We start from the raw sequence: 15,197 nt of genomic DNA, 5'->3' as shown, positions 1-15,197 counted from the left end.
TATAAGGACCATACCAACCTCCTTAACTTCCTCTTCTTCTTACCCTACCCCTCATTCTCCTTCCTGATTCTCATTAGTTCTCATCAGTTCTTACTTATAATGAGAACAGGATCCATCAGAGGAGAAGTTTTGACAATTTCTGTTCCCTAACCTTTAAGCCTACATAGGTCTGCGTTCATCTTTTTCTTGCATCCTACACGATAGTGTTCCTCCTTCTCCCTAGGACAGATATTCCTGCTTGGACTCCAGAGCTTCCCATTCAACTTTCTCCAACCTGTTTCTCAGTGTTTCTCAAAGTGTGATCCCCATTCCAGCAGCATCAGCATTCCCTGAAAGCTTGTTAGAAATGCAAATTATCAGCAACACCCCCAAATGACTATATCAGAAATTCTAGAAGTGCAGTCCTGCAATCTGTTTTAACAAGTCTTCTAGATGATTTCAATGCCCACCGCTCTACTGGATCCTTCTCCGTTAGCAGTTAAACCTGCTTAGTCTTTTTGTTTAGTTGTATGTTTTTATTTAAATTCTAGTTAGTTATCATATGGTAAAATTGGTTTCAGGTGTACAATTTAGTGATTCACCACTTCTGTATAACACACACTGCTCATCACAAGTGCCTTCCTTAAAACTTATCACCCATTTAGCCTATCCCCCATGCACCTCCCTCCACCAATTCTCAATTTGTTCTCTGTAGTTAAGAGTCTCTTATGGTTTGATTCCCTCTCTCTTTTTTCCCTTCCCCTATGTTCATCTGTTTTGTTTCTTAAATTCCAAACGAGTGAAATCATGTGGTATTTGTCTTTGGCTACCTTATTTTGCTTAGCATAATACATTCTAGCTCCATCTATATCTTTGCAAAAGGCAAGATTTTATTCTTTTTGATGGATTAGTAATATTCCATTATATATATATACATATATATATTGTGTATATATATGTATATATATATATATATCACATCTTTACTCATTGAACAATCGATGGACATCCATAATTTGTTTATTGTTGATAGTGTTGCTATAAATATTGTGGTGCATGAGCATCTTTGAATCAGTATTTTTGTATCCCTTGGATAAATACCTAGTAGTGCGATTGCTGAATCATAGGGTAGTTCTATTTTTAACTTTTTGAGGAACCTCCATACTGTTGTCCAGAGTGGCTGAACCTGTTTGCATTCCCACCAACAGTGTAAGAGAAACCTGCTCAAGTCTTAAAATAAACCTTAAAAATAATATAACACCTTCATCCCCACTTCTCCTGCTTCTTGAAAACACCCATACCTTTTACCCCACCATAGACAGACTTTTCAAAAGAAATATCTATACTTCTTCATCTGACTTTCATTACTCAGTCCACTATCTCTCCTTGACTTCTTTGACAATGCATGCTTGATCTCCATTTCATTCACTCATTCCCACACATCTGTATCGAACACCTACTATGTGCCAAACTTGCTGGGAATATAATCATGAAAGTGAAAGATAAAAGTCATAGTGCCTGCCATAATGAAATTCACATTCAAGTATAATACCTAAGTTAATATATAACTTTTGGTAAGTGCTATTTATAAACAAAACCAAAACCAGTGTTATCAGCAAGAAATTTAACTTAAATTTGTAAGTCAAGGAAGGCTTTTTTCTAAGTTGTGTTTAAATCTCTAGTCCAAGAAATGAATAATAGTTATTAAGATGGAAAGTGAGAGGATGAAGTATCTACCTAGAAGTGCATGGTAAAGCAGTGTACAACGAGGCAAGTGGAAGGGAAGACTATGGGAATGGTCAGCACTACTAGATGTACAGGTGGTAAAGGGAATATATTGTTTGAATAGAATTAAAAAATAATAATAAAACCAACTACAGGTCAATCTACTTTTGACTCACCATGCACATGCACTGAGAGATCTAAACAATGTCCATGATTAAATACTCTCACCTACCCAAGGTAACTGCTTCCCCACCTTCACCCCCAGCATGCCACTCTCCAAATGTCTGAGGCTTTGAGGAGGGAAAGAGGTTACTGCTATCTAGGAAAGACGATGAGGGAGGGAGAGAAGAGCAAGCTACTCTTGGAAAGGTTGGCAGAGGCCAACTCATTCAGAAGCATGATAATTCAAGGTGTCCTACAGGTAAAGATTTACCTAATTCTAACTATAAATGGAAGCTATAGAGGGATCTTAAGCAGTGATATGATAATGATTTTAAAAATTTTTTAAGGATCACTCTAACTCCTTTATGGCAAATGGCTTGAAGGGGAGCAAAAAGGAAATCCTAAAGACCATTTATAAGGCCCCAGCATAGTTGAATCAAGGATAGTGATGTCTTGGGTCAGGTAGCAGAAAGTGGGTTGGAGAATGGGTGTATTGAAGATCCAAACTGGAATTAGACTAAATAAGATGTGGTTCTAAGCAACACAGTTGAGCTGGAGAGAAGCTGAGCTGTCAGGTGTCTGAGTAGCTGATTAAAGCAACAAGACTAAAATGAAAAAGCTAAGCTTTCAATCACTTACTGTGAGATATAAGCAAGAGCCTAAAATGGGAGGAAGCACCAACTCCACTTGTTCAATTTTTCCTTATGGAATGGCACACTGTTCAAAGGTCACAAAGATCAGCACGGGACTATCAAGGGAGGCCTAAATAAAAGCCTCCTCAGTTTTGTGGACTCTGGGGCCAAGGATAAGGGGAGGGGGAAAAGTTAGGAGTAGAAAAGGACTGGGCACTGAGAGTGGATAAAAATGTCTTCAAGGTTCCCCCTCCTCCATCCCCCAACCTCAGTGCAGGTACCTGAAGAGGATGTCATCCCAAGGCCTCAGAAAAAGAGGCTTAGAAATGAAGGAGCCAGAGCTAAGAATGTGAAGAATATGATGTGCCTGAGTCTTTGACTGAAACTCCCTTATGAGACTTCAGTGCACTGGCTGTAAACCAAGTCTGATAATGAGGTCTACCAGGTAAAGCCTTGTGATAGCCTATGGTCAGGCCTGAAAAATCACATGTAGATTTTTAACCAGGAGGTGGACTACTCGGTGGTAAGGACAAACATAAAGGATAAGGGAGAAAATGAGGTGTTAATTAAGACCCCAGGTTTCTGATATGCATAGCTAAGTTAATGGAGATACAGATTTGGAAAAGAAAATCAAGCATTCAGACTGGAACATGTTATATATCAGTCAATCATGTGAGATGTGGACCAGGCAGTTAGACATAAAGATCTCTATATATTTGAGAGTTGTAGTTAAGGGATTTATAGGAATGGGATAGATATGTGTATGTGTAGAATAGAAAGAAAGGGGACTCGGGGCCAAGTCTTAAGATCTCAACATTTAATTTGAACAGAGAAGAATGAACCAGCAAAGGAGACTGAGAACAGGCAGCCAAAGAGATAGAAGATAGCCGGGCATGTAAAGGCAAGAAAAAAGAGTACATCAGCCAAGACAGGAAGCTCAACTTGCCAAATGCTGCTGATGGGCTAGATGTGACAAGATCTGAAACTTAAGTGTTCGCTAGACTTGGCAACATGGAGGTCATTGATGGCCTTACCAAGATATACTCTAGTTGCTAGATTGAGTGGGTTAAAGGGCAAATGGAAAAAATAGAAGAGAAAGAAACACTTCCCAATTCATTCTGTGAGGACAATATTACCTTGATACTGAAACTAAACAAAGACATTACAAGTAAAGAAAACTACACACTACTATCTCTCATGAATATAGATGCAAAAATCCTCAACAAAATCCTGGGAAACAGAATACAACAACATATAAAAAGAATTGTACACCATAATCCACTGGAACGTTTCTCAAGAATGCAAAAGTGTTTTGAAATCTGAAAGCCAGTTAATATAATACCCATCTCAATAGGATAAAGGACCCCATATGATTATCTCAATAAATGCAGAAAAAATATTTGACAGAATTTAACCTCCCTTCATGTGATTAAAAACAACAACAACAACAACACTCAAAAACCAGGAAGAGAAGGGAATTTCCTCAACCTCATGGGAGCATCTATGAAAAAGATGTTCACAACCAACATAAATAATGGTGAAAGACTAGATGCTTCCCCTCTATGATCAGGAATAAGATGAGAATATCCACTCTTACCACCTCTATTCAACATTGTACTGGAGATTCTAATCAGGGAAAGTAGGCAAGAAAATGAAATAAAAGGCATCCAGATTGGAAAGAGGAAGTACAACTCTCTCTGTTTGCACATGACATGATCTCGTACTCATAAAATTCTAAAGAATCCACTAAAAAAACTATTACAACTAAGAAACACATTCACAGCATGCAAGATCAATATACAAAAATAAGTTGTATTTCAGTATAGTTGCAATGAACAATCTAGAAATTAAATTATGAAAACAATTCCATTTATAGTAGCATCTAAAAGAATAAAATACTTCAGAAAATATTTAACAAAAGAAGTGAAAAACTTACATCCTTAAAACTACAAAATATAATTGCAGGAAGTTAAAGAAGACCTAATAAATGTAAAGACATTCCATGTTTGTGGGACCAAAAAGACTTAATATGGCTAAGATGGCACTATTACTGCAATCTCTATCAAAATTCTAGCTGGCTCCTTTACAAAAAGTGACAGGCTTGTACTAAAATTCATATGGAAATTCAAAGGGCCCAAGACAGCCAAAATCATCCTGAAAAAGGATAAAGTTGGAGGATTTACACTTCCCAACTTCAAAACTTATGCAAAGTTACAGTAATCAAGACAATGTGGTCCTGTCAAAATTGAATAGGGGCACCTGTGTGGCTCAGTGAGAAGAGCACGCAACTCTTGATCTCAGGGTTGTGAGTTTGAACCCCACGTTGGGTGAAGATATTACCAAAAAATAAACTTAAAGAAATTGGATAAAATTGTGAATCTTTATTTATGGTTAATTGACTTTGGACAAGGAAGCCAAGACAATTTAATGGGGAAAGAATAGCCTTTGAGCAAAGGGTAAGGGAAACCGGATGTCCACATTAAAAAGAATGAAATTGAACTCCTATCTCTCACTTCATAAAAAAATAATTAGCTTAAAATAGATCAAAGACTTAAATGGAAAAGAAGACTATAAAACTTTTAGGGAATGTATATGGCCTTGACTACGGCAATGCAGTCTTAGATGTGACACCAAAATGCAAGCAACAAAAGAAAAAATAGATAAATTGGACTTCATCAAAGTTAAAAACTTTTGTGCTTCACTGGACACTATCATGAAAGTGAAAAGAAAACCCATGGAATGGAAGAAAATATTTGGAACTCATATATCTAATAAGAGACCTTATTTCTAGAATATGTAAAGAATTCTTAGAATTCAATAATAAAAAGACAACTCAATTAAAAATGGATAAAGTGTCTGAACAGACATTTCTCCAAAGAGGATTTACAAGTGGCCAATAAGCACATGAGAAGATGCTCAGTATCATTAGCCATCAGGGAAATTCAAACAAAAAACACAATGAGATGCCACTTTACAACCAGCAGGATGGCTACAACCAAAAAGATAATAACAAAGCCAAAAAATAGAAACAACCTAAATGTCTATGAACTGATAAAAGCATAAATAACATGCAGTATAGACATGCAGTGGGGTATTATTGGGCATTAAAAAGAAAGGATGTGCTCGTACATGCTACAACATAGACAACTCTTAGAAATATTATGCTAAGTGAAAGAAGCAAGTCACAAAAGACCACATATTGTAGAATTCCATTCATATGAAATGCTCAGAATAAGCAAACCCATAAAGATGGAAACTAGATTAGTGGTTGCCTTCGACTGAGGGTGGAGATGGGGACTGACGGGGCAATGGAGAATTACTGCTAATGGGTACTGGGTAATGAAAATATTCTAAACCTGATTGTGGTGACAATTGCACAATTCTTTGGATATACTAGAAATCATTGAATTATATACTTTAAGTGGGTGAGTTACATGTCATGTTATGTATATCTCAACAATACTGTTATTTTTGAAACAGTAAATGGGAGATGAGGAATTGAAGACAGTATGTGTGTAAAAGTATTTGACTAACGAGGGTAGAGAAAAGGCAATGGCTTGAACAGGGATTCCAAGGGAGGAAGTATTTTTGTTTCTTATTTTTTAACAATAAGAGAGATGCTAGGTCATCTTTGAATGCATGTAGAAATAATCTAACAGAGAGAGGCTGAAGACGCAGGAAAGTAAAAGCAATTGGTTATACTGCTTTTCAGAAGACAAAAGGAAGTAGGATCCAGATCATAAATGGACAGACTGGACTTTCATAGATGTAAGGACAATTTCTTTATAGAAGAGAAGAGGGAGAGGATGGTGCAGGCCCAAAAAGTTTGACTCATTAGGTGACGGGGAGGAGAAACTGGTCCAGAGGCTGTGGACTTTCTCTCTGAGGAGAGGGAAGAAGGAGTAAGAAGTTTGGACAATGGGAATGGTATGAAATGAGCATTGTGGCTGTTGGAGAGCAAGCTTACTAGAGAAAACTAGTAATGTTTCCAGAAAGTATTCAGGATGGTTGATAATCAACTGATCAGAATGACTTTTCTGTGCTCATCTGTTGGGAGCAGGCACAGAGAAGGCAGATGATTGGGTTCCTTTGTTGAAACAGCACTCCATGCTCATTTATGGACTCAGTACTTAACTTACTTAAAGACTTAGCAACATGTAACAAAATGGAAACCATCACTTTTCTTGGGCTTCTAGGACCCATATCTACTAGTTTTTCTCTTTCTTTTGTGGCCACCACTTCTCAGTTTCCTTTGATAGTATATTCTTCTCTACCCAATTATCTATAAATGCTGATAGGTAAGCTTGGGGAATAGCATGAAAGAGATGGAACATGGTACCTGCTTTCCTGATATTTATATTTTATCAGGAAAAACAGAGAATGAACAAGAAAAATTAATACATCATTTAATTTCAGTTGTTATCAGGGCTACCCAAGAAGTGTGTAAGGCATTAAGAATATAAAGCAAGAAGTCCTGACTTGGCTTGATATTCTTTTTACATGAGATTTACCAACACAGCAGTTTGCAGGGAGCAGAGATCCAATAACTGTGATGAGTATATAAGAGGCCAGAGAGAGAGAAAAATAATAACCTTGTAGCTTGGACTTGCTTTAACCATATGAGAATTCATTTTTTTTAAGAATTCAGAATTTTTTAAAGTGGCAAGGAACAGTTGATGTGGGACAATGGCAAATCTGTATCCCTAGAGAAGAAAAACCAGCCATGTTAAAAGAGGAGGAGGCATGGCTGCATCCCAGCAAAATCCATAATAAAATCAGTGTTGACATGAATAAATCTCAGTGCATTAAAAGAGATATATTTAGGGAGGGGGGAAAATCACCTATTTAAAACATCATGCAAAAGATTTGGGTAATCTTTCATCAAACAGTTGGCAATACAAAGATATATAGGACACAGTTGCTTCCCTTAAGGAGCTCACAATTTATTTGTTGCTACAGGAGCAACAATATAAAGACAACCACAGATGCAAAGAAATAGAACAATATGATTCTAGTCCTTAGAGTAGAATTTTTCAGGAATAATTAAATGCACCTGAGATGCCAGCCTTCAATCTCACATTTTCAGTGGCTTGGGAAGAGAGACTATGTATGAAGAAGCAAGAGAACTAAGAATATTAAATGCATATGCCCCAGGCCAAGATGGGAGCCTGTGCCAAGCAGGCTCCTGGGAAGCAGTCTCTGTGGCAGAGATGAACACATAGCTCTCTTGGGGGTGTGCTCTCAGGATCAAAACACGTGGAGAGGAAGGGGATAAAGTGGCATTGTGCAGGATGGTGATGCAGGCCTGGAGATCCCTAGACTGACTGTATGAGAAGTTCTCATACTGGAATTACCCCTAGTTGAGGTGCAAGGAGGGATCGATAGCCCTGCACTGATTAATCATGATTTGCAGGCTGCCTTTGGGAAGGGAGAGTGATATTGGGCAAAGAGACTTTTCAGTGAAGGCAATCCTTGAAGAACGTTTAACAATGAGATGTGTCTGCTGGCAGCTAGAGAAGGCCTTATTTAAGGCCTTTGATCCTGAAGGGAGATCAGGACAGCACACGACCATGCCCAGGCCCAGAGTGGCACTTTCATCCCATTTGTTACCATAAAACCTTCAAATAAGATCCATAGAGTGGCATGCAGCCCATCTAGAGAAGAGAGACTTCTATCTTACTGCAGAAGTAGAAGTACAAATTCTTCCATTTTAGTTAAAACCAAAAATGACAAATGAACTTAATTGTTAGAAGAATATAGGCACCTGCAGCAAACGTTTGACTGAAAGTTTCCTTTCGATTAACATTAAGAATTGACATTAAGAACTGACACAGGGCAGCCCTGGTGGCTAGCGGTTTAGCACCGCCTGCAGCCCGGGGTGTGATCCTGGAGACCTGGGATCGAGTCCCATGTCGGACTCCCTGCATGGAGCCTCCTTCTCCCTCTGCCTGTGTCTCTGCCTCTCTCTCTCTGTCGCTCATGAATAAATAAATAAAATCTTAGAAAAAAAAAAAAAAGAATTGACACAGCAGCGCCTGGGTGGCTCAGTCAGTTAATCGGCTGCCTTCAGCTCAGGTCATGATCTCGGGATCCTGGGATGTAGCCCTAAATCTGACCCCCTGTTCAGCGGAGAGTCTGCTTCTCCTCCACCCCCATTCAATGCGTGGCTCTCTCCCTCAGATAAATAAATAAAATCTTTTTAAAAACAGAGGAATTGGCGGAGATAATCCAAAACAAAATCTAACAAAAATGGGCTGTGTGATTTGCAACAGAGACAGGATCACCGGCAAGCCTCTCCTCTCAACTGTTTAAAGCACAGAATTCAGGCAGGTTACTGCAAAAAGCTGTATTTACACAGCTCAATCTATGTCCTATTGAAAGAGCAGGACCAACTTTTGGCAAAAATGGGAATGAGAGCAATTGAAGCGTCCTCCAGACCTTTTCTTATCATGATATGGCTGTGGGCTGAAGGATTTATTATCGGATCTTTCCTTATAGCAGGAGATGAGAGGCAGTTACTCTATTCCCAGATCTCTCTTCCTGTCATCCTCCCCCAATTTCCCCTCTTGAGATTTTCTACCTACATCTCTCCCGCTGACATCCTACTACCTTCTAATAGTAAAGGGCTACTCAGACCTGCACTCCTTGGGAAGTGCTTTAATTTTTTCTTCCAAGCCAGTGTTTTCCATGGGTTCGTTTTGTGAACCACCTGTATTAGAATCAGGAATATGTTTATTTATTTTATTTTAAAGATTTTATTTATTTATTCATGAGAGACACACACACACAGAGGCAGAGACACAGGCAGAGGGAGAAGCAGGCTCTATGCAGGGAGCCTGATGTGGGACTCGATCCCAGGTCTCCAGGATCACGCCCTGGGCCGAAGGCAGCGCTAAACCTCTGAGCCACCCGGGCTGCCCCAGGAATATATTTAAAATGCAGGTTCCTGAATCCTACCCTAGACCTACGAATGCAGAATCTCTAGGACTAAGACCAAGGAATCTGCATTTTCTTTACAAGCTGGCTAAATGCTTTTTATGCACACTGGAATTGCAAACACCTCCTGCCCCTTGTCTCATGGCCTCAACTGTCACGCCACATGAACAGAGCTGAGCGGATGTCTGTTCACACTTACTGTTCTGTCCATCTCAAGGATGGCCTAGCATTTTAACTGAAGACAATCTCTAAAGATTCATTCTCCATGGGGAAATTTCAGATACCAGGGCAAGATGATCACTGAAATATTCCTCCTTTCTTTATTTTCCTTTCCTTCAGTTTTACTTGGTGATAGCTTTGTCTTCTGCCCTCCTCCAATCTTGGATCCTTCTATGTATACATAGATCAGTCAGAAAGCTATATAGACAACTTTAGATTTATATTTGGTTTAATAATTTCTAGTTAACTAACTTGGTTCTGGGGAAAGCACATTGTGATCAGACATGAAAACAAACTTTCTACCTTCCCAAGGGAACCATCTAAGTATTATGGGGAAGGAAACATTTTGTTGTCAAATAAGTCTGAAGTATAACCAAATTAAAATTGTGCTGCTTCTTTACTACAGACCTTCTCAGAGCCTTTACTATGCTATTGTACATTTTGCATTTACCAGAGGAGGTTATTTATGCATTATGTCCCAGCTCCTCTTGGAGAGCTCGTGGAAATACACTACTCTGTGGATCCCACTTTGGGAAATACCGTTCTAGATTTTAGCAAGTTGCCTGTCCATCAGCTACACTCATGATGCAGCATGTTTCATGTTTTCTCCATTCCGAAATTCTTTGGCTGAATATGATCTCGGGTAATTACTGTGCTGCTTAGTTCACCTTGGAGTTTGATTTAAAATTTAGCAAAATTACCCAAACTAAGTCTTTCGTTTCTGTTATTTCAATAAACTTCAAATTTCAGTTACACTTTTCATACTTCATAAAATTTACTTTTAAGCATACTATGTAATGTTTTATAAGTACATAGTACTTGTGTAAGTATTTGTACAAAATGTACAAAAAGTACATTTTGATTCTCTTCCTTTGGGTTGAAAGAACCTTATCTTAAACTGAGTATCAGTGTTCCTGTTCTCAGTGTTTATTTAAAAACCTGTGTTCATTATAGACTCATATTTCAATTGTATCCCTTTTATTCCACCTAGCATTTTGGTATTTGTGGGGAAAAGACTTTTTGAAACAACATTTGCATGTGTCTCAAATAAATATTTAAATTCACACAGCTTTCAGTATATAGTTCTAAATGACTACTTTTTAGGGAACTCAGATGTTGTTTTCCCAAATATTTCCTTTCTATTTCATTCTTTTAAGACTGCTTTCTCTTAGTTTCCCAGAAAGGATCACATCTTCTTTATTAATAATTTCTTGAATTTCCTTTATATCTTGAAAGAGTTGAACTAAAAAGTGCCAGTGGGATAACAATGCATATTTCATGATAAAGACCTAATCAAGAATCAATAAGGCATTGAAGTTTTAGAGGTTGAAGTTGGAATCATTCCACTCAAATTCATTTTAGAAATGCAGTGTTGTATAGATAAAATAAGATTATAATTAATGTTTTAATGGACTTTATTTTCAGCGTCCACAGAGGTGGGTTGTGATGCTGTCTGGGAGAAGGATCTCAATTCACACATTTGCTACCAATTCAACCTGCTTTCCTCTCTTTCCTGGAGTGAGGCACATTCTTCATGCCAGATGCAAGGAGGAGCTTTACTCAGTATTGCGGATGAGAACGAAGAAAATTTCATAAGGAGTAAGTAGGTGGATGACGCACATTGATCTTAATGCAATTAAAATGACTTAACAATTATGTTCAGGTATGCAAAAATATATTCTGAAAAAAAAAAAAAAGCCCCGGGGCACCTGGGTGGCTCATCCCACGTCGGGCTCCCTGCATGCAGCCTGCTTCTCCCTCTGCCTGTGTCTCTGCCTCTCTTTCTGTCTCTAATGAATAAATAAATAAAATCTTAAGAAAAAAAGTCCCTTAGAAAATGTTTTCTTTTATTAGTATGCCAATTCATGCCCAAAATTGTGACCTGTCTCCTAGGCCATTCCATCTGGCATGCGGGCATCTTCCTTATTTTCTCTCCCTTGGAGAAAGGAAGTTGAGGCCCCAGCAAGGGACCCAGAACAATTTGCAGCTCTAGCAGGTGGATCTGGGAGACTTACAAACTTAAATAAAAATTCCTAAAAAAAATAAAAAATAAAAATAAAACAAAATAAAATAAAAAAACAAATTCCTGCTCTGCTGGAGATCGTAGCTATTCAGCTTCCATTAATGAATAAATAAGTTACTTGTTAATTAAACAAAATCTCACCTATCAGTCAATATGCACAAATACAAAGGACTTCTCTTGGATGACAAAGAACTTAAAATTTGGTTGGAAAAGCAAAAGCACACACTTGCTAACTAACAGGACAAGACAATAATATGTCAAAATAGTTGTGCTAATGGGCTAAGTCTTGTGTTTACCCATCACCTAAACTCTCCTCTCACTTCTCCCTGTGGATTAAATGTGTTTGTAGTTGGGTACACACAGCTTTTAAAAAAAATTTTAGAAACATTTGAAAGTATCACAAAGTCACTCTTTTTCTTTTTCTTTTTTTTATTTATCCATTCATGAGAGACAGAGAGAGAGAGTGAGGCAGAGACACAGGCAGAGGGAGAAGCAGGCTCCATGCAGGGAGCCCGACGGGGGACTCGATCCCAGTACTCCAGGATCAGGCCCTGGGCAGAAGGCGGCGCTAAACCGCTGAGCCACCCCAGCTGCCCAAGTTAGTCACTAATTAAAAGTTTCTGATGCTTTTTTTCTAATAATATTGCACATGTAGTACATGTTTATTCTAGAATAATTTTTTAAATTTCAAGTATACAGAAAGAAAAATATCCCATAATTCCATAATCCGGAGATAACCATGTTTTTCTGGGGGGAAAACATGTAACGGCTTGCATATAGTTTGTATGGAAAATAGTTTTTGAAGAAATGCATGAATGGCCAGGAGCAGGGGCCACAGAACCACCAGCTTGAGTTTAACTCCTGCCTCTACTTTGCAGCAGAGCTACCTATATGGGTGACCTAACCTGTCTGGGCCTCAAATTCTCTCCTATCAAATGGAAATAATAACAGTGCTACTTGTTGGACGTGTGGATTACATGTCATGATGCAGATGAAGCCTTACAAAAGTGCCTGGCACACATAACAAACACTCATTGTGTGTTAACCATTTAACAACTATGCACACGGTTTGATAATATGCTTACTTCTTCATGTACCAGCATATGATGAACACGTATCCATGTCTGCATCATAATTTTTAATGATGACATAGTATTATAGGTTAGGAATAATATATGTATTTAACCTCCCACAATTAGATAGTGATAGATAGATAAAATTATTTATTTTGTTTCTATTTATTTGCTGCTATTATTAATTATTCCTGCACTTACCTTTGGGCATAGACCCCCAATTATTTCTCTATAAGTCTGTGGAACTAAGTTCACTAAGTGGAAGAGAAAGCACATTTTAAAGCTTTTTAAAATCATTAATACCTTCCAGAATGAATATAACAAATGCTTGAACAGTGCAGGTTTGCCCCTTTCCCCAGAGACATGCAAAAGTAGGAAATTATGATCAAACCTGATTTGAGTGAGTCCTACTGCAGGAAAACACCAATTTCCAGTACCATTATTAGCCTGTAATGGTTTTTACAGAAAATTTTGCATACCATGTATGAATTATAATTGTTATCTATCTTGACTGTCAGGATTTCTAATAAGGTTTGGACTTCCTCAACAAACTTGAATAACGATGAAAGAAATAAGATCTGTCAAAGACTTTGATTTAAATACCAAAATTCTACAGTTAGACTTCGGGATTGTTTAGGGAAACAGAAGTCTATTCATAAAGGCAGAACCCTGTTCTGACCAAGGTATTTTTTAATGATGAGAATAGTCTAGTTTCTTGCTAATCGCTGGTGAACATTAATTATGATATAAGGAATTATCTAAGCTGTCACAAATGTCAAGAAATATCCAAAAGAATTGAGGTTTGAGTTTATTATTACAGAATTGTGAGCCAATTTAGCTGTAAACCTAAATAGGTGTTTTTGTGACCTTAAACACAAATTATAAATTACCCAGTGATTTTTATGTGTGTTGTTAAAACAACTGTACAGAGAGTATTCAAAATAATTCTAAGAATAATTACTATTTAAGTATTTTAATTAGGTTATTTGAAAATATCGCTAGGCACTTGCTCTAATATGAAATGTGAAAATTTCTCTATCTTGTCAATCCATCTTCCCTGCCACCTCCTGTCATCACAATAACTGTAATATGATTTAATCAGATAGTATTAGTGAAGAGAGTAATCAAATTGACATCAGGAAGAGATTTGGTATAAATGCCACAGGAGCTTGCAAGGGTGGGACCTGTGAACGGTTTGCTGTTTTTGTTTAGGGATTTCTGTGGTCTCGAAATTATAAAGCCCCTTTTTTCTTTCCTAAGTGGGGTAGGTTCTTCCAGTTTTCCACTATTGTACTGACATGCTCAATCGCAGGGGATGCCCCAGGCTTGTTATGGGAATACATGATCTTTATAATCTGGGGATCATACAACCAATCATTCAAACTGAGACTCTTTTGAGAGTAAAAGAGGGTGCAATTAGTAAGTATTCTGAGACTACCAGCATAAACTGTCAGTTTTCTTGGCAAACTGGGATAGTCACCCCATCTATAAGCCTTGACTGTCAGGGCTTGGGTATTGGGCAGGGCCCCTGCATCTAGCTCAAAATATATTGGGTTCTGAAGCAGATGAACCATAAGAGGAAAAGGAAAATGCTCCCTTTTGTAGATTAAAAGACTAAATAACAATATTCGAAAGTGTCCCCAAATTAGTCACTTTCACTATGTTTCTGACACAGTTTTTAAATTTTTATTCATAATAATTTGGGGGGATTTTAAAGGCAGTGCTTTTATTTTTTTTAATCAAAATAATTGAAATATAACAGTAGACCATAATATACACTGTGCAGATTCTTTTGAAATTATCGTGGCTTTCTTTTCGGCATTGTATATGATCAGTTTTGGTGAACTCATTCTCTCTTTGGGGAGCCATAATCTCCAAATCCAGAGACATTCTTAACATTTTAGTTTAGAAGGTTGCATTTTGCCCTCAATATTAATAAAAATCCCTATTTTAAATACTTAAAAAGCATCCTTTAAACAACAGTGTAAGACTTTTTATCCAATCGGAAAAATATCCATCCCTTAATTTCCATGACATACTTCTCTCTGGTTGGCCTTCTACATTTTGAGTTGACTTTTATTTTTCATTTTTATTTCTTGTATTTCCTTTATGCTAGAATAATTTTTAAAAATTCATGTAACAAAAGAAAAATCAAAGAAAAATTTCCCCTAACTCTACGATTTTTCAATATAAGCGTGACAATACAAATGTTTATACATAGCATCTATTTTTAAAACCGGGCTAAATTAAAATGTGAGGAGCTGTGACCTAGGGGTTTGGAGCAGGGGCTGTGGAGGCAGCCTGCTAGAAAGCTTTCTCCCAACCCAGGTCGAAAGAAGCAACATAGCCTGGCTCCAGCCTGCTATCGATCCCTCTGGGTACTCTGGTCCTTTGGATTATGCTTCTCCTCTTGATCAGACAACTCTTACTGGCTCTCATACCGGACAG

General features: G+C 37.8%; 1 protein-coding gene across 1 annotated transcript in view; it reads left to right on the top strand.

Annotated features, from left to right (window-relative positions):
* PLA2R1 (phospholipase A2 receptor 1) overlaps positions 1–15,197 on the top strand; it is a 113,602-nt gene that overhangs the window by 25,064 nt on the left and 73,341 nt on the right. The window contains exon 4 of the mRNA XM_025471090.3: positions 11,079–11,252. Coding sequence (XP_025326875.3) covers positions 11,079–11,252 — 174 coding nt within the window. The remainder of the gene's footprint in view (positions 1–11,078; positions 11,253–15,197) is intronic.

The sequence above is a fragment of the Canis lupus genome, chromosome 36, assembly GCF_003254725.2.
Source record: "Canis lupus dingo isolate Sandy chromosome 36, ASM325472v2, whole genome shotgun sequence".
NCBI classification, from domain to species: domain Eukaryota; kingdom Metazoa; phylum Chordata; class Mammalia; order Carnivora; family Canidae; genus Canis; species Canis lupus.
Note: the sequence above shows the minus strand (reverse complement) of the source record. Positions and strands in the feature narration are given on the sequence as shown.